This window comes from Hetaerina americana, unplaced genomic scaffold (assembly GCF_022747635.1).
Source record: "Hetaerina americana unplaced genomic scaffold, ioHetAmer1.1.p SCAF_6, whole genome shotgun sequence".
In the NCBI taxonomy this organism is placed as follows: Eukaryota; Metazoa; Arthropoda; class Insecta; order Odonata; family Calopterygidae; genus Hetaerina; species Hetaerina americana.
The window spans coordinates 80,513,862-80,540,288 of record NW_027287205.1 but is presented as its reverse complement, the minus strand read 5'-3'; the positions used below and the strand labels follow the sequence as shown (position 1 = coordinate 80,540,288).

General features: G+C 37.5%; 1 protein-coding gene across 3 annotated transcripts in view; it reads left to right on the top strand.

The window, feature by feature from the left end:
* LOC139694977 (ras-specific guanine nucleotide-releasing factor 1-like) overlaps positions 1 to 26,427 on the top strand; it is a 612,331-nt gene that overhangs the window by 477,624 nt on the left and 108,280 nt on the right. For all 3 annotated transcript variants that reach the window (XM_071593533.1, XM_071593532.1, XM_071593531.1), the window contains exon 5: positions 12,736 to 13,034. In XM_071593533.1, coding sequence (XP_071449634.1) covers positions 12,736 to 13,034 — 299 coding nt within the window. The remainder of the gene's footprint in view (positions 1 to 12,735; positions 13,035 to 26,427) is intronic.

Below are 26,427 nucleotides of genomic sequence, written 5' to 3'. Positions count from 1 at the left end.
CCAACTCATCCATTGGAATGCATTCTAGGGAAACGAAGCTCAGGAATCCGCGAGTGAATCTTGCGTGCCAGGATATTTCTTCGTGTGTGAATTTGTTTAGTTTATTAAACAAAAACATAGGAAAAATCTTTTCCTGCAAGACTTTACGCTTAAGAAAAAGTATATAAATTTGAGGAGACTTGTGTCAGGCGACCGAAAATTTTGAGAGAGGCACCTCCTAGCCAGCATTCCTATTTTACACTATAAAACCCGCAAAATTGGTGACTGGAGAAGGTTCAGTTGAAAATGTGCCCTGAAATATTCGCAATCGCCACTTGCAGCCGGCAGGGCCCTGGGGAGTATAAGGACACATGCGAGGCATGGCTCGTGACGAGACATTGTCTAAATTCCATGAAAACGGCACCTCCGTGCCTCGAAAAGGTTTAATATCGACCATTTTTTAGGAAAATATTATAAAAAATGGTCGCACCAGGAAAAATCTTTTCGGTTTTTTTTATTGGACGTATTTAAAACTTCGAAGGTAAAATAGCATCTGAGTCGCACTAATCGCCAGCCTCCAATCTTTTAACAAAATTTGCTCTTTTGTATTTTTAAGGTTGTTTCATTCCTCCGTAGTTTCACATTTTGCTGTCTCAAGTACGAATAAAATTTGCGATATGCATCTTCGTATCTTAGGAAGTAGTTCACTGCGGGGGAGTCTCTCCTTCGCTTTTCTCCTTTTGTTTTTCGTGTTACGTCGCAATTTTCCCCAACTACCATTCCTTCATAGCAGTTTCTCAAAACGGTTTTTTTTATATTTTGTAATATGTAGCTTTGGATGTCTCTCATCAACGTCCTTTCTTCGGTTCTCTCCATCTTAGAATCAGATGACAGTTTTTTTAAATATTTCTCCACTATTTGTATCTCATATCGATTAATTTTCCACAAATGTACACCAACCATCAATACCTTATCCAGCACGCTCCATTGCTAGCGTCAAAAAGTAATGAAGTAAGAATTGAATGACAAGTAAAAACTGGGTCCATTGCTTGGTAAAACAATTAATTCTTTTCTAAATATGATAAATAATGGATATTTTTACGTTGGTTGATGGCCAGATTGCAAAAACTTTTATTTCATAATCTCCGTAAGTTAACAGGAAGTGACTTCCGAGATAGCTTTTTTAAATTTGAGATTTTTAAATGGCCTTTGTAATGTACAACAAATCTTATACGTCTTAGCAAACGAATGTTCCGGCATTGGCCTCAATGTATGAATAATCGTTGTAGCAATCATGAAAGTATTAAATTAACTCCTAATATGAAATCATGAAGATTCGGCCGCAGACAAAACAATTATTCAATTATTTTGAATTTAGCTAAATAATATTCTAACTCTCCTAAAAATCATAAGCATTGCTTTAGGGATAATGTTGTATCAATGAGTAATACCAATACCATTGTTATTTGCAACTATGTGTACACTAATTTAATTGGCGTTTGCTGTTTTCTTTACGGTGCGCACTGACACATTTTTCTTTTTCGCAGTTTTTTTGCCAAATGGTGGCATATTTTTCTCGGTTTTATACTCTTGTGATTCCTTTATACTTAAATTTTGTTAATGTAGAGGAAAAAATGCAAGTGAAGGCGTATAAATGAATCTTAGACTTGAATGTATTAAAACCTAGCCTATCACTAATAGGATTTACATAGATCAGAGACTTTTGAGAAGAGGACGTGGTATACGCAGAACGCAGGAGATAAATTGGACAGAGGAGAAGACAAGTGACATTTTTACTCATATTAAAGGACGAGCTAACGTTTAGAGGTTCAATTCTAAAAATTCAAAGAAAAGGATGGGAGACCCATGATAGGTAATGCGAATGTCGTTAACGAGAGGACCACGAATTTTTGCATGTTAGAAACGGGTCAGAGAAAGAATAAGAGGAGGAATTTTTGTTAGCAGGAACGATGTCTTTACGTTGACAAATTGAACTCTCATAATAATTAGAGAAAATAATGTTTGCGTGACAAGTGTTTAGCCTTGGTTAAGATCGCGAGGAAGTGCGATTAAGAATTCATATGTTATTCCAAGTTTTAAGTTTCACTTTCTCTCAAACCGCACTTCCACCTCAGCCATATTTCTTTCCTCTATGCCATGCGTTTCTTATGTACAATGACCGGTAAAGGTGGGACTTCACTCACCGGGACGGTTTATACTTGCCCGCTTGGGCAGTCAATGAACTTTTGTGTGTGTACGTTTCTTATTAGGGACCGGCCTGCACATGCCTCTAATCTGTTAACTAGCTATTTTACTTATCGTCGCTTTTAACTAATCGAACTATTTCATTTCTTATTTCTCTCCAGCAAATATATATTACCATTAATTGGTAGATATCTGAAAAAAACGCTCCCCGGACTACGACCTTGACGTGGTGGAAAGGCTTGTGCGTTCCGATGACCCTTAGAGCTGTGCTGGCGGGAGTAATAATAATCGCTCCTGGTAGGGTCACCCATGCCAGAGAGGTCGAAAGTTAGGAGCCAGACGAAAGGTAGTCCACGCAGCGTCTGTTCCTCGGTGAGGCGGCTGCAATGGCGTCTGACCCCAGTGGGGCGGCCAGTAAGTGATGGTGTCACTTTAAAAACACTATTGAGGAAGGCAACGGGAAACCACCTCAATTATCATTCCCAAGAAAATTATGATGGACTATTCAGATATTTTGAGTCCTGGCAACTACGGGGCTCGGCCCAATCGGCCGTGTGTCGTGCCCGGCAGGGGAATTCGTAAAATCAGTTAGGTTTGCTGATGACCAAGCTTTAGTTTGTCAGTCAGCCAAGGGGCTGCAAGCATTGCTGAGTGAATTGGAAATTCAGTGCGACAGGTATGGGATGAGAATCAATATTAATTAAACAAAGGTTATGCGATTTTCTAGAAAGAAAAAGGCTAAGCTTAACATTAAAGTAGGAGGGCAAAAACTAGAACAGGTAGAACAGTTTACGTACCTCGGTAGTGTTTTGGACCAACACGGTCAAAGTAGTAGGGACGTAAGGCGAAGATTTGCGCTAGGCAAAGAGGCTTTCACAAGGAGGAGGGAGTTAATGACGGGGACGTTAGAAAAGGATGTTAAGAAAAGACTCGTAAAAACTTTGATATGGAGCGTAGCTATGTACGGCGCGGAAACGTGGTCATTGAAGCAGGAGGCTAGACTTAGATAGGAGGCTTTCGAAATGTGGGTGTGGAGAAGAATGGAGAAGGTGAAATGGACAGAGAAGAAAACAAACGAGGAAGTACTTGGTATGGTGGGCGAAGAGAGGGGTTTGTTGGGAGCAATCCTATGGAGGCAGGAAAAGTGGCTGAAGGGGGTATTGACCAGCAGCGGGATGTTGAAGACTGTAATTGAGGGGAGAATGTTAGGCTAACGAGGATAGGGAAGGAACAGGATAGGGATGTTGGACGGGATGAAGGGAGGAAGAAAGTACTCAGAGATGAAGAGGGACCTGATATAGAGTAGGATGATGGAATTTGTGTTTTGTTAGGAGTAATAAAATATTTGTTTGGTAGTTGTCTCCATCCAAAAACCTACCTTAACCGGTAGATTACCTTAAAAAAAATCTGAATAAAATCATTTTATTTAGTCTTCACAGGAAAAGAACGCCTAGTTAGTCATTTGTCACTTGACTCTATGGAATCGTAATTTCATGCTCCTGTCTCCTATTTTGAGTTTCTCTCCATGTAATTCAAGCAATAATATAACAATTTTTTTGGTAGGCGGTAGATTTTTAAGGTTTTATTCATGATCCCCAAGAAAAGAGCCCATTTTGTGTACTTTTTTTTATGCAGTTCGCAGAATAGTAACAGATTTTCTATGACTAGAAAAATACTGAAAAAGAATTTTAAAACGTTCTGACTTTCAATCGCTCTTTGAGGAAAGTAATCATCGAATTCCGGCGTCGTTCATCTTTAAGGTTCCCCATTTGTTACATTAATTAGGTTAAGAGCGAACGTTTGGGGAAAAGATAGCAGTAATTTTTTTTATAATTTCCTTTGAAATATGGTCAGGCAATATTAGAACTTTAAATTGCAATAAAGGATACAGCAGTCATTATCTTATACGTGGGCTCTATGTGTGTGCTGTAAATACGCCAAATGTTTGACTCACGAGTGTATGCAACTAATTAGAAATTGGTCGAGACACATATGAGTCTTTATCTTCGAAATTTTGAACGTAATACCCCGCTATTGTAGATTTTTGAAATTATACTCCCCTTATTTTTATTTTTTAAGACCAAATTATTTGTTCATTTTCAAAATTACTGAAATTTCGAAGGCCTCTATTCTTTTTACTTACTCTTTCATTAAACGCTATTTCCCTGCTTCATAAGACAGCACACTCCTAAAGTAACATTTTGCCAATCCCTTTCTTAGTTCTATTTTCAAAGGTTCGCATGGTAGTTTTTTCTCATTAAGCCCTCTTTTGCCATATCTATTCTTGATTTGATTTCCTTGGAACGGGGGCATGTCTTCTTCAGTGATGACGCTTTCCAAATGCCGAAAGATCTCCTCTTGTTCGATCTCTTCACCTTCCAATGTGATACTGGTCTTTACCTTTACCTTTTATCTACCTTTACCTTTCATTACTACCCCCTTAGTCCTTTTCTTTCTTATTAACATTCCATAAGATTATCATTATGGTCTGCTTATATCTCTGTGACTTTCGTTTACTATCTGCTGCTACAGCCATACTATCAGCAAACCTGATACATTCCACTTTTTATCTCCGATGCTTACTCCTCTACTTCCATCAAAGAAGCCTATTGTTATTTTTTCTAAATATATGTTCGATAGGGTTGGAAACAAACAGAATCCTTGTCTAACGCCCCTTCCTATTTCAATATCGTCTTTCAACGGACCTCCTGTCCTTACTCTGACTTTTTGATTGAAATACAGGGTTCGTCCGGAAAATAAGTGTACTGAGCTCAGGAAAAAAAATTTATTACACTTTTACATATCTTAAGCTAATATTCCTCAAAATAGGACCCTTGTGAGTCGATACACTTGTTCCAGCGGCGTTCCCATTCCTGGAACGCTCCCGCGAAGGCATCACCGGGAACTTCTCGAAGACTCGTCGTCGACCTCTTCTCTCCCCTCCACGAACATCTTGTGCCACCGAAAGATCATGTTTCTGGACATGGCTGACTCCCCATAAGCCTGGTTAATCATACCGACAGTTTCGGTAGACGATTTCCCAAGCTTTACCGCAAATTTGATGGAATAACGCTGCTCCAAAAACTTCGGCATCGCGTTCCGTGACGTGGGTCGAGCGTGGAGGTTCGCGTTAACAGAGCTCCTCACTACACCACAGCTCAGAGCCGACAGCCTTTTTCAGCGTCGCTTGCCAACATACCCCCCTCCAATCGCAGCCCGTCAGAGCGGTGCTGGGCGCGCCTGGAGCGGCGCGCCCAGCCCAGGAGTCAGTACACTTATTTTCCGGACGAACCCTGTACATGTATTTTATGAGACTTCTTTCTTTCATAATGGAATTAAATCTCAATATGTGCGTGAATAGCAACACTGCATATTTTTATGCATCGAAATATTGAAAAAAGTGTCGATATTAATCGATAATTCAAACTAACTACCTGGCTAGCGTGACAGTTAATCAATCTCAAAAACCGTCATTATTTTAGGCCTTTCAAAAGTGTTCACATTTTTCTTCAGAAATATTACTTATAAATATTCAAGTCACATTCGAGAAAAATCATAAACAGGTACCTATTTCTATTCACTGTAAAGCATCTGAAATTTCCTCTACTTTTCGCCATTAATATCAATCGTGCCGACCTCGAATGTCGTTACGACAAGAAGTTACCCTTATATTCAATGTTCCTTACTCGTTAACGTGAAGATAACCTTTTCTTGGCTCAGAAGTGATGTGAAGATATTTTTTAGTTCTCCGTTAATTGGAGAACAAAAACACTGCAGAATTACTTGTGAAGAGAATAGTCAGAAGAGTCAATGCTTTTCTGGGAAAATACCGCGTTACTTCAGAAAACATGAATGTTGGTGAATTTAAAAAGAAAGCAATTTTTTTCCATCCTCGAATCAGGCTTTTCGACGAAAGGATCGCTTTTTAAATGCACAATGTTAGAATTGTCCCCAAATCATTTCTTTAACCATGACATGGTCCACTCAGTAGATGCTTAAAAATGTCGTACCTGTGTTTTTACCTAAATGACTAAAAAATTTATTTTTTTTTTCAACTGCACTTTCATAAAATATCCTAACGAATATCATCTCGAAGTTAAGTGCATGAAAGAATTTAGTGTTTCGCTATTCTAACCCGAACTTGAACTCGGTTTACTTATTTAATTGGTTGCCGAGAAGAGAGCTCGTTCGTGCCCTCTTTAGGTTCTTAATGAGCAGTAAAAAAGTCATCACTTTTTACGTTTGTAGAAGGTTATTTCTTTACATTGTTTCTTCATCATTTTAGCTATGATATCATATTGAAACAAACCCTACTAACACCACTAATAATATCAAGGAAGTTGGTTAAAATACAATTACTTTGGAAAACGGGCTTAATCTCGAGGTGAAACGAAAATTTCGCGATCCTACAAAGCATTTTAATTCTCAGAAAAAGCATTTATTAGTCACCAAATTTTATATGATTGCTTATTATCTCTAATGGTCTGCTTTTATAGTTCTATCTTGTTGAAAGGTAGGAACTGAAATCTCTTATCAACATGCGTGCTTTAAGGGTGGATTCTTTGGTTAAATTCACTGAAAAGGCTATTTAAATCGGGAAAGGAAATAAAATTTACTTTGTCAGATTCAATTAACCTGATGGATTGTGAAAGTACAAGGTTTGAATCTATGATCAAAGGTAATGTATGAGCATCTTCTTTGTGTTTTCGTATTATTCCCTCAACCCTCCTGTTCTCTCCAGGCTTGAGAGAGGGTCCAGCATCTGTTTTTGGCGACCGAGTTACCTTTGCCATTGCAGTCGTTAAAACCCTCCAGCGCATAAAACTTTCCGATTCGACCTGATATCTGTAGTTTCATGAATGATGATAGCAGGAAATGGGTTCCAGTATTTCCTTTTCAATTGCTATGATCATGAATTCATTTCCAGAAGATTTAAGGTCGTTCTGTACGTCACCAGAGGAACCGTGAGTTACTGTGAATATTTGAAGACACGGTTTTAATTGAATTTCATGCCCAGATAGTTCATTTACATACTCCGCGAAGTTTCCCTTGGTTAAACAGAATGCATCTTTGTTCCTTACTCTCTGAAAAAAAGTTCTCTTTCCCAACTTGGTTAAGTTCTCCGGGGAAGTACACATTTGTCAAGTTTTTTACTCACATTAACGTTTTACCTCTCAATTGGACTTGTTGGTTGGTCACACTATGAAAATTCAATTCTCTGGATTTCCAAAATACGTGAAAGCGAATTTTTTTGCGAAGAAAGAACTACGTAAGTTTTGCTTTTTCTGACCCAACCAAAGTTTATTCAAATCATTAAAATCACTCATATTCCAAAGTATATTGTAATTTGGATTTTAGAATCCCAGATAATTACCTTATTAATTTTTTATATCTCGAACAAAATCAGCTGTACCAAAATAGTCCCTCATTAAACAAACCAAGTCTACCAAAATGATTGCAGTACACTTTTTTCAAATGTACCGACTTAATTTTGTTTTTAAAGTCATAAGTTGTTTTATCTGTTCGTCTTCAATACACTTGGAAACTTTATGACAAAGCAGGATAGTAACAGAAAGGGGAGGTTGCTGGGATGAATTCAAAGAAGGCAGGAACAGTGGATGCGTGCACGTAGATTGGTGACGGACGGTTGACTGCTAAGAAGGCGAGGCAGGGACAAAAGAAGAATGCTGGTCGGAATGAAGGGAGTTAGGAAGTACGTAGATTTTAAAAGTCGGTTATTTTAATGGAGATTTAAAAATATGTATTTAGTTTCATGCTATATAGAATTCAAAAATTATCTTAGGTATTGAATGCATCTGAAACCTATTTTGAGCGATAGATCACTCTTATCAATACGTGATATAGCATGGAGTTTTTTAATACCAAAGACACACCTTATCTCAGTTCTTCTAATTTCTACACCTTTAAATTCAATTAAGAAACCCCGCAGTCTCAACTATGGTGTGGAAAGCTTTCGTGAAAGCATAGTGACACGTGATTTTGCATTCGGAAACTCTGAGTAATGGGGTTATTATTTTTTTAAATAATATGTGCAATGCATTCGACAAAGTACGAGGGCCATTCAATAAGTAAAGATACTATTGCTCTCTTTTTAAAACTATTCCATTAATCTTCATCATTTGTTCGGGGGTGTTAAATGGCAATCTTGGAATGAGGTCTGAAAGGCTGTTCCATTATTTTAAGTCAACATAACCTCGAAATGTTCAGTTCATCATGGCAAGTCTTCTAGAATTCGTCGTCGTAAGTACCTATTCTTTCAGAAAAAGTGTCTCCTGCAATCAAACTTCGTAGCTTCAAACCTTGACAAATGGAAAGCCTCAATTCATTATTATCATTAGTAAGCTGCCTGAAAACCCATCTTCCACACGTTTTTCTGTACTTTAAATGGTTATGAATGATATTTTAAAGAGTTCCAACGCTTACTTGAACTTCCTCAGCTATCATTTCAACAGTAATTTTCAGGCATCGGCGGAAAGACACTTCGTCATAGCTGTCAAGAGTTCATGCAGTTCGCTTACGTACATCAGCCACATGAATGGATTTTATGAGTCAACACTCACACGAAAGACAAGATTGGAATTGATTCTTTCATTATCATACAATTGTGTCAAATCAGTGGCATAAATCCACGGCACATCCTTTTGCGATAACATATGCTGAGCATCATATTAATTAATATTTATTTGATGGTCGGAATCTTCAGTTGTAGGGGAGTAATTTTGATTTCGGAAACGGACGGTTGACGGTTGCTAAGTAGACGAGGCAGAAACAAAAGAAGTATAAGCAAGCTGGTCGGAACGAAGGGAGGCAGGAATTATATTGATTTTTAAGAGTCGTGTTTTAAAGGGAGAAATGTAGTATCTAATTTTTCATTGAATTGAAAGTAAACATTGAATAGTTCTGTTAACCCCATGAAGTAATATTTTGACTCAGAGTTAAAATTTAAGTGAGTATAATGGACAGAAAATAATTGTCATAATAATAACTCATCAACCAACCACAAATTTTATCACGACAGTAAAATAATATTTTTAATTGCTACTTTATTACATGGAAGTTACAGTATGAGAGAATACTCGTTCTCTCGTTATTTTGAGAATTACTCTTATTGTGCTCAGGATAGATGAAAGTAATGTGTTAATCGAAAATCAAATTATAGACTTCAGCCAAACTCCATTTCTTCACAAACCTAAAATATGTTACTATAATTTCCCGAGTACTTCGCTTTTTATGTTAGTGTGCCTGTATTACACGTGAGTTTATTTAATTATCCACTATCAACCTGAGCAAGTTGCAATCTTTAATTTGACATTCCAATTAGAAGTTCAGCCCAATGGTTTTCTCGAAATTCGGATCGATCTGTAAATAAAGTATCAGCGAGAGTTGTTTCAATTATTGCTCGGTTTTCTCGTTCGTGAAAACGTAATCATTTTCATTCCTGTATTTATCTTGATATCACGCTATAAATAAAATTCCATCGAGAAATCATTGAAAGAGAAATAAACTAGGAGAAAGAGTTGGCTTGGTTTCTTCTGGAAAATTTTCTTGGTGGAGAGATTTAGGAAAAAAGATTGTCGATTCAGTAAGTTTGTCCATGTTGGATTTTATATGACCGTCTTTTTATTATAATTATCAATTTTAGCAACGCTAATCATGAAAATAAGAAGAAGATATATCTATATAAATGTGCTTGCCACATCATGCTCTTTCAGCTAATGCCATTTTTGTTGGAATTAGAAGATTGCCACCGGCCATTAATAACTTCGAAAACCGCCGTTACTTGCTGAAACCTACCAAATTGATCAAAAATAAAGCCTTAAACATTTTTGTGTTGATAAGGTGATGTTAATTGAGCCACATCATGGCTATCAATAACCATGATAATAACTAATTGGTTGAGATGTGAATTTAAATTTTAAAAGCTGTTGCTATTATATACATATATATTTTTTATTTTATTATATATATATATATATATATATATATTATATATATAACACTTTTTGAAGGTCTCACGGACGTGAATAATAATGTATACCCCCATCACCTTCTACATTTTCCCCACCCTTCTAACGCTGCCCCTCCAAACACTTCCTTCCGAATTTTCTCCCCACCTTCCCCTTCCATCCATCGCTCCAGCCCTCGTATTCCCTTCAGTCCTGTCCCTCTCTTCCTTGACAAAGGTGGCCACGACCACCGAAAATTCGAAAAATAGTGAGTCTCTTTTTTGTGTGTTTCTGCGTGTTTTTGTCTGTGTCCTTTATCTTTATTATAAATATGCATATATTTAATAAATATAATAAAACATATATAATATAAATTATATATATATATAATTTATATTATATATATATATATATATATATATATATATATATATATATATATATATATATATATTGTTCTCCATAGACATTATTGGGCCTTACTTTTTTGAATGCCAAGGTTCAACTGTTACTGTGAACTTGGTGCGCTATTGTGAGATGCTGGAGAACGTTTTATTCCCCAAAATGGAAGAAAATGGGGAGGAACATGACACAGAAGCCTTTTGGTCTAAACAGGAGGGTGCGATGGCCCATACCGCCCGTAGTTCACACAAAATCCTGCAAGAAAAATTTCTCGGCCGCCTGATATCCTTAGTAGAGGATGTTCCATCGCCCCCTCACTCCCCGGATTTGAGCCCTAGCGATTTTTTCTTTGGGGATATCACAAAGCTGAGATTTATTAAGTTCGACCAAGGACCTTGGAAGCTCCTAAGGAAGAAATTACAGGTTCCATCGCTGGGATAACGCAAGATATGCTGAAAAGAGTTTTCGAAAATTTTCTTGACCGACTTAACATGTGCATCGCTTACCAAGGTGGTTACCTGGATGAAATAATTTTTAAAGCATTCAATGCATTGATCCTAATATTTAAAGCCATATAATGGAGAAATTTGAAATAGATAATTTCATTATTTGATAAGAATAATCATTAGAAATGACGCTAACGCCTTGATTCATCTTTCATGCGCTTCATTATGTTCTATCCTTAGTGGTTTCATCTGAATCCAACGTTGTCTGATATTTTCCGAGAAATATGTTCAATATGGTATGAGAACCGCATTTAAAAAAAATAGCAATTGCCTACTACGGAAGAAGCTGAATTCATGAGTGAAAAAATGCAGAACCAGTTGCGTGTTTTGCAAATTTTCCTGGCCTATATGCAACAAAATGATTTTACTTAGCCCAAATATGTTAGGTTTAGCAATAGAAATGGAATTCAGGAAAAACTATCCCGCTGTGATTTTTAATGGCTGCATAAATCGTTGATTAATGCATTATTGTAGATGATTATAGGATCACCTGCAATATTTGAGGTAGGTTTCACCACATTTCACGTTTAAAATTGGTCTAGAAAGAAAAGAGAGTAATTTGTAATTTAAAGGGTTTATTCGCGTAATGATGTAAGTTACGTTGTGTGTTTATGTATTCGACATGTAGCCAGAAGAAAGCCAATGGATTTATTGTCCTGCATATTTTCATTCACAATTAATTTCAATGTTATTCATTAACATTGAACGGATAGAGTAGATTCGTAAATTATTTGAGATGTTTCATAATTTTCGGTCAGTTATAAATTGTATATTACTGCGTAGAAAACTGCATGCACCATTCCTGGATTTTCCAGGACACTATCTTTAAGAGTTCAAATATTTGGTCGGCAACAAGAGTCTACAGTCAGGTTGGTTATTCTGTAGGAAAAGAGCGGAAAATACTTTTCTATTACCCATTCGAAAACGACTCTTAAGTGTTTTCTGCAGTGGTCGTGCTACGAAAGTGTCTGTAAACCTTCCTTCTGCATCTGACGTGCATCTATGAAACAGACCCGAAGAACGGGCTATAAATGGTAATCCAAATCAGAGGAAAGAAAGAAATGAAATGAGCGATCGCAGTGTAAGAAAAGTGAAGCATTTATAGAAGTATTTGAATCCACGCATAAGGAAGAGGGTAGTTTTACTTCCAATGGATTTATTATCATGTAAAAACATTTGAAATAATCTTTTCATTCGGAAGTATGTTTGATTTTAATTTTTCTTATGCGCCAAAGTATGTGTGAAGCTCATTTTTCAATGTTCTAACAAAGATTGCGTCACCCTTGCCAGCCGCAACAATTCAAGTACATACATTTTCATTCATATGGTAATGAGCTGTGGAACATTTTGAATAAAAATGTATTTTTTATTATCATACCAAAGAATTTAACGTAAAAAAGTGGATAAAATAGTCATGATAATATTTTTTTTTAACTTTCATGGTGTTTTTTTTCTATCCATAACCTTATGCGACGCAATGACGCTACATCACTCTTTGAACGGTTTCGTTCCAACGATTGACGAGCGGGAGCGAATTTTCATCGTAATAACTTGAGTATCACCTGACACTCCCGAGCCCTCTTCCTTGCCTCAGACCACCAACAACCCCCCACCCCTCCCTCCGCCCACTTTAATCTTACTGAGGATATTTTCTCTCCTCCGCCCCCACCCCGCAGTTGTTCGCGCTGAAAAGGGAGTGGCGGCCGGTGGCGGCCCGTGAGTCCGCCAACACCATCATGCTCGGGGGTTTGATGGGAGGCTCCGGGAGCGCGGGCCTCGGGGGGCTGGCGGGGGCCGGCACGGGAGGTGCGGCCGCGGGTGCCGGGGGCCTCATCAGGGACGAGACGGAGGAGCTGCGGAAGATAAAGAAGGTGCAAAGCTTCTTCAGGGGGTGGCTGTGTCGGAGGAGGTGGAAGCAGATAGTGGACGAGTATATCAAGTCGCCGCACGCCGAAAGCATGAGGAAGAGAAACAGGTAAGTTCTCTCTTCTTTCATCCTCCTTTGAATGCTTTTTCTAAGCTCTTGTGAACTGTTATCATTAACCGTAGCCAGCCGGGTGCCGTTCTACTTCTGGTAGTTTATGATCCCAACTTAAACTAATAATGTTTATCCTAGCCCTCTATCCAGCTCGGATCCTTCCCAACGCATTCATCAGTATGAGGAGTGAATCTCCAGGGAATACGGTATTGTGTTTCTTGCCTTATTTATCGGTACGTTTGGGTCCTCCTTTGGTATCTCCTGGCATATCAATTTTCCCTTTCCCTCCCCATCTCTTCCCACTCCCATCAGGGAGCATTCATGCTACCTGTTTATGATGCTAATATGATTTCGTGATTGCGTACGATTTGGTTTTTAGTTGGCCCAAAGGCTATGATAATTTGGAATCATAGGTCTAAATTATAGAAATATCCATGATATTAACGCGCAATATCCCCGCCCGAAGCTTCTTGATATGAGCATGGAATAACAGATCGCTCACTCTCCTCTCGCACAGGGCTGACGCTTGTATTCAATGACCATCGTGCAGTGAAGCAATCAGAAAGAATTTGTATGGAATAGTTTTGATGGGATAATTTTGTTCTATAAGCAAAATAAAAGTATTAGGCGTTGAAATAACATTGGTGGAATCTCAGAGTATGACGTGAATCATCGAAAACAATGAAACTAGGTTAGATATATTCAACAGATTCAGGCGATATGTCGTGGAAGTTTGTCATTATGAAGAAAACAAAAAAAACTCAACCTGCCTTCCATTCCTTCCATTTACTCTTCCCGCTTCACCCTTCTTTATTCTCCCCTCCTTCCTACCGCCAGAATATCGCCATCTACTTGCCACCGTCCTCTCAAATAATGGCCACAAGTGCTTAACATCTCCCCCAATTGGTGGAATGAGTTCTTTCCGTCCTCTCTAGTTAATTAGGGTAAATGACGGAGTCAAGTTAAAACCGTCTTAAAGACCGAGCCATTTATCCATCCTTAGTTCTAATGGTCCATGATACGGTTACACTTATACTTATTTATATACATATTTCGTCAGAGATGTTGGTTGGGAAAAGGATTGGGGGAATAGCGTGTTCGGAGGGTGGGTTGCGATTGTAGGGTGGTAGGTAAGAAGGAGGGCAGTGATAAAAACGGGCGGTCAGGCCAGTATAGTTCAATATAAACACGTTTGGAACACTTAGAGGAATTTTTTCATAGCTCAAAATTTAGATAATGTCTTAGTTTGTAAAAAATCAAGAATTCTATTGAACTATTGTCAGTGTTCTTTATTGATAATGCTATTGTCATACATGGAATTAAATGCTTTAAAGGTTTTCAGAAACAACAAAATCTCGGATAACTTTCAATTCAAAGCGTTCAGAAAACCATAATTTCTTGAACTACTCAAATTTTCCGTTGAGGATACGTCATTATTTTATTTTACTAATTAAGAAAATCCAATAGCTGAGACCCCAAACTGTAGATTGATGGCGGGGAATTCACTGGATTTTCTTTTATAATTTCAAAAAAATAATGAAATATTATGGCAGCGTCTGCTACCATTTCTCTCTCTCATGGAAACAGTACGTAAATCATGCCAGGGGAAGAAACACCGAAGGTTTACCCGGAAATCTTATAACCCCGGAAATCTTATGAAAGTGAAAAACATTTCTTAAGAGACCAAGAATTGTTTTATTTCTTGTCTTTCACAGAGATTTGAAAACATTCTAAGGGTTAAGGGGAGGTGGAAGTAAACTGAAAACTGGGAGGAACTATTGCCTTAAAATCGGAAAGAGTTTTTCTTGTTTTTCTTTCTTTTGGAGGAATAATCTTATTTTGTTAAACCCGTGTGATAGAGAGGAAACGGTGATAAGGCATGAGATAGCCCTCCAGAGTATAATAGATAGACTTATTCCTAAAATGATTTGAAATGATCTCCTTTGAAAAGAAAGGAGCTTCCCGCTACATGATCATTAGAGTCAAAATGAAATTAACTCCCATCCAGTTTCAATCGCTGAATGTTACGACAGGGAATCTGTTTTTTCCTGGCTTGTAATTCAATTCCGATGTTTTCCATCGATATAGACCTTTTAGTTTTTAAGTTTGACACTGTATTAATTAGATCAAAAGTTTTGAAATTAAGCTCAATGGCAGAGCATTTACTGCTTTCAAACCTCATATAACTCTAACAGAGTGTGTTTCATAGCATAAGTGTGCTCATGATCCACTTAAATTCTTCAGATCTTTCATTTCCCGTGTACCTTACTCTTTTTACTTTACTTAAAAGCTTCCCTACATCTCGATGATAATTTCATTGTGCTGGTTTCCCTCTCGCCTTGTTTTCTGTGGCCTTATTTTCACTTGATACTGATATTAAAATAAACCCTTCGTTTTAAAAAATGCCGAAGAGTAAGAGCAGTTAATATTAAAATTAATTCTGCAGTGGAATTTTTTTTTAAGATGCCAAGACTTAATTTTTCGTCCAGCAGTTTTTGCCACTGCAAAAAAAAAAAACAGCGGAGTAATGTCGTCCTGAAAGCATCCTTGATTACCTCATAGTGATTCAGGTAAGCGCAAAAGGTCAGTTGATCCTGAAAGGTTGGTTGAAAAAAACACGTGTCTCTTGCTATCGGCGCTTTTTTTGGACTCAAGTTACCCATTAATCCAATGTAATGGTCTCGGCAGGTTTCTTGATTCTCCGGAGCTTAATATGCCCCTTTCTACCCCTTATTTTTTCCCCATATAATGGAAATATTATACTGAAGGGATTGTGAAGAAGTTTTTAATGATTATCAAGTCGACTAGCTGCTTTGTCTTCATAACTATTCTGTACCTTCCTATTTTCTCTGTCGTCCTTTTCGCAGCAGCTACCGTCGTCTTTTTTTTCCATATCCATTGATAATTACTCCATGCGTGTGTCTTCATTATAATTTATCAGCATCTCGTAATTGTTAGATACTTATTCAAATAGAAATATTTCTCGTCCTGTACTCTATTTTCAAGCCCTCGTGTGCGTTTTATCGGTGGTGATTCTGCAACTAAAATATTATAAAACTTCCACTTCTTCTGAGTTCTGATTTATCAATCTCAGATTTAATGTCTTCAGTCTTCCTGACACGGCCATTTTTTCTTCTTTACTTAAGTGCACTTTTGCATTTATTTCTCATGCTTACCTTCTGTTTATTAGATCCCCTTCCATTTGAAGTCATTTAAACGCCAGAAAGCGTAAAATATTTCACCGTTGATACTCAATTCCTTCATGTTTACCTTCAATCCATCCATTATTCCGCGGTGTAAACACTGAAAACAATTGTTTTTGTTGTCCATCCCTTTCCTTTATTCTTTTTTATTATTGCTTTTTCTCTGCCGAGTTCAAATTTCATTACAGCCGTTTGGTCTTTGTGCAGGTTGAGTACCTATTACCCTTTGGGTATTACAAATACACTCCAATATCCTGAACCGTCGGTAGATGTCTGTTCCTTTTGACTTTATTGGATGCGCTCCCCAAATCCAAGAATTCTAATGAAAGTGTGTCCCTCCCTCTCCACCTCTCTCTAAGAAGCTTACAATATAACTAAATCGCCTTGTCTCTTTTCCCTGCTTTACCCAAGTCCAAATTAATTTTCGTCTAGTATTCCCTCCAATTTCTGTTTCATGCTCTTTAATTGATTCATATGATGCTTTTCAATGCATATGCCGTCACGACGATAGCTTTAAGTATTTTTCCGATATATCTGCTGTATTCTTCATGTTAATAGACATTTGATAATCTTCATTGAGTTACGCTCTTTGCGCACGATCGGGTAGCATGGCTGTACAAGTTAATGTGTAAAGATTTTTTCAAGTCTCCCTTACGGAAATATTAAGCTTCAAAAGTATACAGTCAATTTTCGGGAACTAGTTTACCCGCAAAACCTCAATGTGGGCGTCGAATTCTAAACTTTCTGTCGAATTGGTTTAAAGAAATATGATTTTTACACAAAATTGTGAGATTATAATGCCATTATTTTCAATCTTTTTAAACATGAAATTTTATATTTTTAGTTTTTATAGTCTTATGGTTAAAATTTTCTACGCTAAAAATCTGAGCAAACTATTACTGGGCTTTTTAAAAAAATCGTGATTCACCAGGCAGAATCGCAAGAAAAGTTTTAAGCTTTTGGTAGAATACTTTAAGTGGGTGGAGCAGTGGCGTATTCATAGGATTATTATCAATTTTAAATTAATTAAAGATAAAATTTAATGTGTTCTATTTTTTTCAACTATTCCCTAATATGTAACCAAAAAAAAATTGATGCCGTCGGGGGGACTTTGAATTGAGTAAAATACTCCGAATGATAATTAACTCCCGATAGAATTGAACATGAAGTAAAAATTCTGCTTTAATGAAGATATCGCCTTATATCAACGGTTTACTGTTATGATAGCCAAAAACTAATGTTACACAATGAATGCAATTACTTAACAATGATTTAAACGTAAGAAACTTTTGGCCACAATTTGGCGGTCGTGAAGCAATCTCGTCCACGATAATTAGATTATAATATGGCCATAATGTCTGATTCAGGGACACCCCAATCACTTCGATAACTCTCCGATGTAAAGGATTCAGAACTGATGGAAAATATCGTACAGCTAATTTTGAATGTCATTCCTTGTGGGCTCGAAATCGCATGGGATTCGAGAGGTTAGGCATTTGATGCATTGTGGTATCGCATACACGCAGGATTATTAGTACCCCTTAAGTCGCAAAATTCGTTCTTTCCCTGATATGTCCGAATCCACTTCATCCTTATTGGATTTCTCCAGGAGTGCGAAATGACTTGATATTCTTTTTAGTTTCATGTTTATTGTTGAATCAAAATACAGTTTGATTCAAATGGTTCGCCATTTTGAAAGACTATTTCAAGACACTAGTTTGCTAGTCATATTATTCTACATCTACATGTAATTAAAACCCCGCAAGCCACCAGAAGAACGTGTGGTGGGGGGTGTTAGTGCGCCACCTGTAATTAAGAAAAACATTACATGCAAAAGCCACAAATTTGTACAATTATTCCAGATAGTTCTAAAACCGTTGTCTTCTCGCCTCTCTCCGAGCTTCGTCACACCGCCGAAGCTATCACATTGCACAGAAATCTAAGCACGGTCGAGATACCCTGCGGCATACCTGATGTTTAAATAGTATGCCCACTCCCTAGACCCTCGCAACTGACGGAGTTCTTCGTCGCCTTGGAGCGGCGACAAAGCCGACTCGACCGCCCTCCCGGGTAAGAGTCCCCCTTGGGTTGTTCCTATGAAGACGGAGACCACAGAGCCCGGGGTAGGGGTGAGATTGGAAGAATTAGCCAGTAGGATATTAATGGGGAGGCGAGGCCCCATGGGGTAGGCGAGATCGGATATGGGACCCCTGGGACTTGGAACGGGGAGGAAGAGATCGGGGCAGGACCGCACATTAAACGGGGCCGGGAGAAGGTGTGGCGTCCCCCGGTTGGGGTAGAGGAGGAAGGGGTGGCCATGCAGGTGAAAGACGGTCGGTCGGCGATACTGCCTTTTGAATAATTAAGGCGCGAGGTGAAGGTCGCGATGGTAATTGAAGAAATGTGAGAGGGGATGAGGCAAGGGAGGGGATGTTTTTTGCTGTTTTTCCTTGAGCTATGGGGGTGGGACGAGGCATGCTGCATAATTTCTCTCCGTGCGAAAAGAGTGCGTTGGGTGAGGCGGAGCGCTTTGAGGTCTTGTCCCCCTTCCCCCCAACCCCACCTCACCGCGTTACCCTCATAATAACGCACTCGTTTCCCCAACTCTCCGCCCCCCTTTGACCTTCTTCGCCTCAATTCCTCAACCCTCTCCCCTATCCTTCCTTCCCCCGTCCCCTCAAATATTCTCCTTTCGTATATATTTGAATTATAAATAGTAAAGCTTCCGGGCATCAAACCAAGTTGAGACCACGCTGGAAACCGCCACCCGAACTTAAAACGGAAGATTTATAAAATAATAATCCTCACTACGCGTCCACGTTGAGGGGATTTTATGGGCTTTTACCAGCCAATAACATGGTCTTACCCCTCATACGAGGGTAGGCTGAAAACTAATGCACACATTCTTGTAGACCACAAATAAAATGACCTTCAGAAGAACTTCTGGTGATATGTGGAAGTAACATTCCCCCTCAACACGCATGTGTAGGTTTGAGGTCGTTACATTAATCCAGTGTATTTTGAGAAGCGGAAGTATGGAGACGTGTTCTAGTGCTAAGTCAACACGAGTTAACTTTTCTTTTTTTCGAATCCAGGACTTGAAAGCTAGTTAAATCATTACACCTCATAGTTTGAGGTGTAATGATTATCCTTGAGGTGTATCTTGAGTTGAGGAAAAAAATAAAAATCGGGGGGAACAAGGAGGGTTTGGTTTGTTCCCGTCTGTGAGAGGGCGTGGTACCCATCCTGCACAGATTTTACAGCATCCCAATGGCTAAGTTCGCCCAAGGCGACACGTTCCTTGGATATTCCAGTATGGCTTGCGATACGCTTTTGAAGAATTAGCCGGTCATTTTGAATCAAATCTTCGACGAATTGGCGATGTTTATCGTCTGTGGCAGTGATCTGACGTCCGCTGCTTGTTTCATCAACAATTATGCCTTTTCCATGCTCGCAACCACGAAATTATACCACCCATCGATTAAAATTAGACCTATCAACAGCATTTTCACGATAATCAGCCTTAAAACGACGATGAATCTCAGTAGGAGTCACTTTTTCAGCAGTTAAAAATTCGATAACAGCATGCTGTTTGACTCACGTTGACATAGCACTAGAACACGTCTCCATACTTCCGCTTCTCAAAATAAACTGAATGAACCTGCACATACGTGTTCAGGGGGGATGTTACTTCCACATGCCACCAGTAGTGCTTCTTAAAGTCGTTTTATTTGTGGTCTAAAGGCATCTGTGCAATAGTTTACAGCCTACTTGGTGTTCCCTGTTAGTTTTTAACCAATCCTACCACAGGATAGCCCAGTGAAATGATTAAGCTATATAAACGTTAGTTTTACATTATTTGATTAATTTACGTTGCCAATGAATTTTACTTTTTCTTGTGTGTACAAGAAAAATGATTGTATTTTACAACAATACCATTCTAATTTGATTTATAGCTTCTCTCTTCCTCTTAATCTTTTTTCTTGCTTTATCTTTTCTATTCTCCGTATCTCTTCTTTCTTTGCTTTAAACTGGTTCATATTTAAACTCTATAATATTAGGATGAATTTGTGATTTTTTTCGTGCATTATTTTTTCAGCGTAAATTATGTCTTCTTATCGAGTGGCGAAATTCTTTTCGGAAAATCACATTTTCCTTGGTGAGTTAGAAAAGTGTCCAATTCAATTCACCTGCACCGAACGCAATCTTGCTTTGCATAATGCTCGATTTGCCTGTCTTCGCGATCGCATTTCTAACGCGTCCATTTTCACTTATTTATACAGGTTTTTAGGTACCTTAGAAAATCACCATGTCCGGTAAAGATTTCCGGCATCTTTCCCTTATTTTTATTTTGACTTTAGGTAATTTATCAAAACCTGATTAAATGAGTACTTAGAGAATAATGAGTGAAGAAAAACTCCTTTTCTCAATACTTATTACTGTTCCAGTCGTCCTTTTTGGTTTGTTTTCATATTCCTAGTTCTTTGACTCTTATGTATCATGCTAGTCCCATAATAGTATAATTTTTGCCATGAAATGTTGATCCAATAAAATGGTTTGCCTGTGATGAGTGAATTCTGCTTTTCGTTTCAAACGCTGATTGAAACTTCTTTATATTATTGAACATAATATTTTCCACTATTATTTCAAGTTAATTCTTGGTTAAATTTCGGGAGCTATTTTAAGTATCAGCATCCTGTCTTCATTTATTTTCTCAAAATCTACTAGTTCACAGATATTATCCATTTACTTCGTCACTTTACTCTAAAATAGATATTTCGACAGAGCTGTTACGGACTCCTTATTTTCATTGATGAGTTTGTGGTACTTGTAGTAACTTCTAAGTGCGGGGAAGACTTGGGTAACATGGCATTATGAAATGATTTAAAATCAATTAATTGTATGATATCATGTTCAAATTCGAGAGTTATCCCATAAGTACCCGACCCAACAAAGGTAAAAGAAACATTTTGGAAAAAAATATATTTATTTTTCAACATGATCCCATTTCAGCTCTATACACTTTTCAGAGTTTCAATAAGTTCGACTCACTTTTTTTAATAAGAACTCTCTTGCTCCACAAATTAGCCATTAACTGCCGACATCACTTCTTCACGGCTGGAAAATCTTTGACCACCGAGCCATTTTTTCAAGTTTATGAACAGAAAATAATCCGGAGGGGGCAAAATCTGGCAAATAGGGTACATGATGTAGCAATTCAATCTCTAATTCATGAATTTGGGCCATTGCAATAACAGATTTGTGAGCCGGTGCATTGTCTTGATTTCTTAGCCAAATTCGGCCACTTTTGCTTGATTTCTTCGCTCAAACGTTGCAATAAGTTCGCATAATACTTGCCATTAATAGTTTTTCTTTTTCAAGATAGTCAATGAAAATTGTCCCACGCGCATCCAAAAAAACATACGTCATGACCTTGCCAGCAGATGAAACGGTCTTCGCCTTCTTTGGAGGTGGTTCTCCCTTTTGAATCCATTGTTTTGTTGTTCTTTTGTCTCGGGTGTGAATTAATGGACCCATGTTTTATCCATGGTTATGAAACGGGTCGAAATTCTGCTTTGCTGCTGTGAAACTTTGCTAAACACTCAATTGAAACATCTTCGCGACACTGGTTTTGCTCGAGTGTGAGCAAACGTGGCACCCGTCTTGCACACAGCTTCCTCATGTCCAAATTTTCAGTTAATAAGCGATGTACCGTACTTTTTAAAATGCCTAGTATGTCTGCTAGATCGTAAACTTTCAGTAGACGATCATCCAGTATCACTTTGATGATGTTCTTCACCGTTTCTGTAGTTGTCACTTCATTTGGTCGACCAATGTGATACTCGTCTTGGCAGCTCGTACGGCCTCGTTTAAACTCTGCTACCTGCTAAATTGAAACATATGCTTTATGGGTTGCATACTTTCTAATACAGTGAAATTTTTCAAACAATTACATATCTAGGTCAGGCCGGGTACTTCCGGGCCTTCGCATCTACTTCGGATTATTTTGAAATGAGTAATATTACTTAATTCCAGGATTGCTCGAGTATCCAATGAATAATTTTATTCATAGGAATGCATTTAGGTTTAATTGCAGATATTTTAGTAGGATATTTTAATTCTAACATTTTTTTACCTTTCCTACTTTTTTCCATCCTTACCTTCCGTTGACCAAATTAAAAATTTGGGTTCATATGAGGAAAATTGTGAGGTACTTATAATACGCCTTTTGGATAATCTGCATATAAATAATTAAGACGAAACAATCATAATTCCGATATAATATCAACTCGAGTTATACTTCAAGAAAATATTAATATGTATTTTCACGCACGACTTTCGCAACTGTTTAAAGTTTGGATATGAATTTAACATCTTTAACTGGTTGTTTTGTCATTATTGGCGTATTGAGAGCACCTGGATACCCTACTTGAAGGTCAAAAATCAGCATTCATTCATTGAGTGCCAAGCAGCGAGAAAAGAATTTCAGATACATTATAAATAGAATTCCGTAAATAGGGTACGCCTGACAGACCTCTCTCTAATTATGATTGGAGGGTCATCAGCATAGAGAATAATGTTACAGATCTGCGTCAGTTTCTCACTCTCGATGGGGTATCGTAAACTTTTAATTACTACTGACAAAATAATACAGATGTAAACTTCATTATTATTTGTTATTTTTGGGATTTCTCCATATCTATTCTTCTATACTATATAATAGTCACCATTCGGAGTTATACATTTCCATCAGCGTTTCTTGACCTTTTGTAGGTCGTCATTACATTAAATGTATGTATATATGGATGTTTTTATATTTTTAGATGTACATTGCTGTGCGTAATGGATGCTTGTCTGTCTATATGTATTTAAGAGTACGGCACGTATGTAGGTATTGTGTAAGCATGTACTTATAAATTTTATGGATATTATAATAGTATGCATAGAGTAATGGGTTTAAATCGAAGGAGGGACAATTTGGTCTCAATTTCGTCCAAATAAAGATCTATATCTATCTATCTGTTACAGAACTCAGCAGATTGCGTCGGAAACAACTATTCCATCTCTTCAATCACGTCATTTTTGCCATCAAATCTCCGACCCAGCAATGGTGTTTTAAGTTCTTGGAATACGAAAAAATCGCTTTGGGCGAGATCGGGAGAATAGGGTAGATTTAGCAAACTTCAGAAGCCACATCGTTTTGATTACCGGTCGCACCACCGTCTTTCCTTCTGAAAAGGAGTCAGTAGCCAAGGAACCTAGCGTGCCGACTCCTTTGATATTATCATGGCACGCTCAGCTTCGTCCAAAATGTTCTGGATACCAGATCTTTCTCGGAAACCATGGGCGGCCCAAGGAAAGGAACTCTTCCCCATGTCTAACCTGCTAATGCGTGAACTTCTCACGCCGCATAGGGGACTGAAAACCACTCATAAATGGCCAAAAATCTCTATGCTGTCAATATTTTTAAACGGAAATTTGAAAGCAGAAATTTTTTATGGTGTTGAATCAATAAATGTTAACAAAATTTTCATGGACAAAATGGCGTAATTTAACAAAATATTTAATATTTTCGACGAAAATTTGTTGGTTGAAGTTTTTTGACTTTGATGCATACGAATATTTTGATGAATTTCTTATATATAAAATGAAAAAAATGATCATATTGTAAAAGTTCATAAAATTACGAGGGTAGGCTGAAAACCAATGCACACATGCTTGTAGACCACAGACAAAATGACCTTCAGAAGCACTCCTTGTGGCATGTGGAAGTAACATTCTCCCTTAAAAGGTATGTGCAGGCTTGAGATCGTTACATTCATCCGGTGTATTTTGAGGATTCGATCCAGGGTATCGTGGATTCGAGAAAAGTCGGAAGAGTTTTTCAGTGGCGGAATGAAACAACTTTTTACACGTTGGGAGAAATGTGTTAGCCTTAACGGTGACTCTGTTGAAAAATAAAAAAATGATTTTGAAACTTAAGAATTGTACTTAAATGTATAACTACCCGATCTAGCTAATTTTTTTTGTTCGCTCTCTGCAAGCATGTGTGCATTACTTTTCAGCCTACCCTCGTATAAAATGTCAATGAAAAATGTATTACAGTTTTACTTAGCTACTCAAATTTTTTTCATACATTTAACATACGAACTTAAGTTTAGAAAGTATATTACATTTTATTAAAATGTTAAAATATTTTGTTAACAACGTAATGCTTTACAGTTCTGAATAAATTAACATTTTTTTCAAAAGCGTATCTACTAATAAGATATTTAACAAAATCTGCCTACGATTCATATTGATCAGCATACGGTTTTTCCGACTTTTGAAGTTTTTGGCTCACCGTATAGTGTTTAGTATTGAGTGAACTCTATCATCACCAACGGAAACGACCTTCGGGTTGATTTCTGTGGTCATACGTGTCACTAAAGCTCAACCGTCTGCTTTCAATTTGCTGGTCCCGCATATGTCTATATCTTTACTGAAAATATTTAATATATAAATGTATTTATGTATATGTTAATAATTCAATCTTTTACTATTCCTTCCTTGAGCTTAATTATGATTAAATTTACGAGATAGATTTCCTTGGTCATCATTCATTTCTTTTTTTCTGAGACACTGCCGTTTTTAATGGGCTGCGATCTTTTGGTTTGTATTAAATGATATTCCATATTTCTTTTTGCCCCATGGGCTGAGTTTCACGCCCTACTAATTCCATAATTCCACTCCCTAGTTGGATTAAGCCGCTTTTTACCCTAGTGAAGCTCGTTAAGCTAGAAATTGCTCGCTCATGACCCTCAAACGCAGTGGCGGGACATTATGGCTCATGCTTTTAATGCTTTTTTTAGTCTTATTACAGAAATTATTATTTTAATTTATTAAAACTGGATTTTCTCCAACATCTAGCTTTAATATCACAGAATATTGAAATAGCACGGGGACTAGCATTCAAGCTCATTTATAATTACAGGTTGACTCAAAATAGTTTATGCTACGATCTTGAAAACAATCTTTTATTATTCAGTACCGCGGAGTATTGAATTTTATAACTTTCTTGAGAAAGTATAATAACTTTATTCGTCACTTTGTAACTCAGATTTTCCCCTCGTATTACAATAGAAAAATATGGCTTTATAAACAATATACCTCGTAATTAAATAATATGTGTTGAAGCTCAATATAATACCTTTTAATTTTGCTACATGGTTTAATTTATCTACCATCTCAAGGTCTAAATCTTTATTTGTGTAAGTTTGAGGCGAGTATTTCAAAACAGTTACGTTTAAGACTATAGCGTTGAATTTCCTTCTTTTCTGCATTTTGTTTTCCTCCGCTTGATAAAGTTTTCCTTTCTAAAAATATATTTTATTTTCGTTTATACAAAATCTTTTAGAGTTATTGATTACATTATCAAATATTTTAAGCAATAACTTAATGTGCGAAGGTCAAATATAAGCGTTGGTGAAACATCGAGATGTAAAATTGGAGGAAAATATTATCCCCCTAAGTATAACAGATGCTAGAAGGAAAAAATAAAGCCCTTGAAACAATTATCTAATAGAAAAGGAATTGAGGATGATGAAAATATGAGACTCAAGGTAAGAGAATAAGAATGGGAAATAAGGGATTCAACAAAGTCCAGGATGCTACGTGTAACATTCCAGCGGGGCAGAGGGAGCAAAAGGCAGCTTGCGAGGGTAATCCCAGAAAAGTGCCCGACGCAGCAAAGGAAACACAAAAATTTTGGAAAAAAATGTATTTATATTACACAATAATCTCCTTTCAGCTGTATACACTTTTCCTAGTTTTCATTAGTTCCATACCCTTTTTATAATAAGACCTGTCTAGCTCCTCAAAATAGCCATTAACTGCCGACATCACTTCTTCACGGTTGGAAAATCTTTGACCACCGAGCCATTTGTCCAAGTTTACGAACAGAAAATAATCCTATATGCGATATGTTAATATGCGATAAACCGTACTTTTTGAAATGCCTATTATGTCTGCTACCTCGCGCACTTTCAGTCGACGATCATCCAGTATCACTTTAATGATTTTCTTCACCGTTACTGGAGTGGTCAACTCATTTCGTCGGCCAATGCGATGCTCGTCTTGACAGCTCGTACGGCCTCGTTTTAACTCTGTACCCAATATTTTACTGTTATAAATGAAGAAGCAAAGTC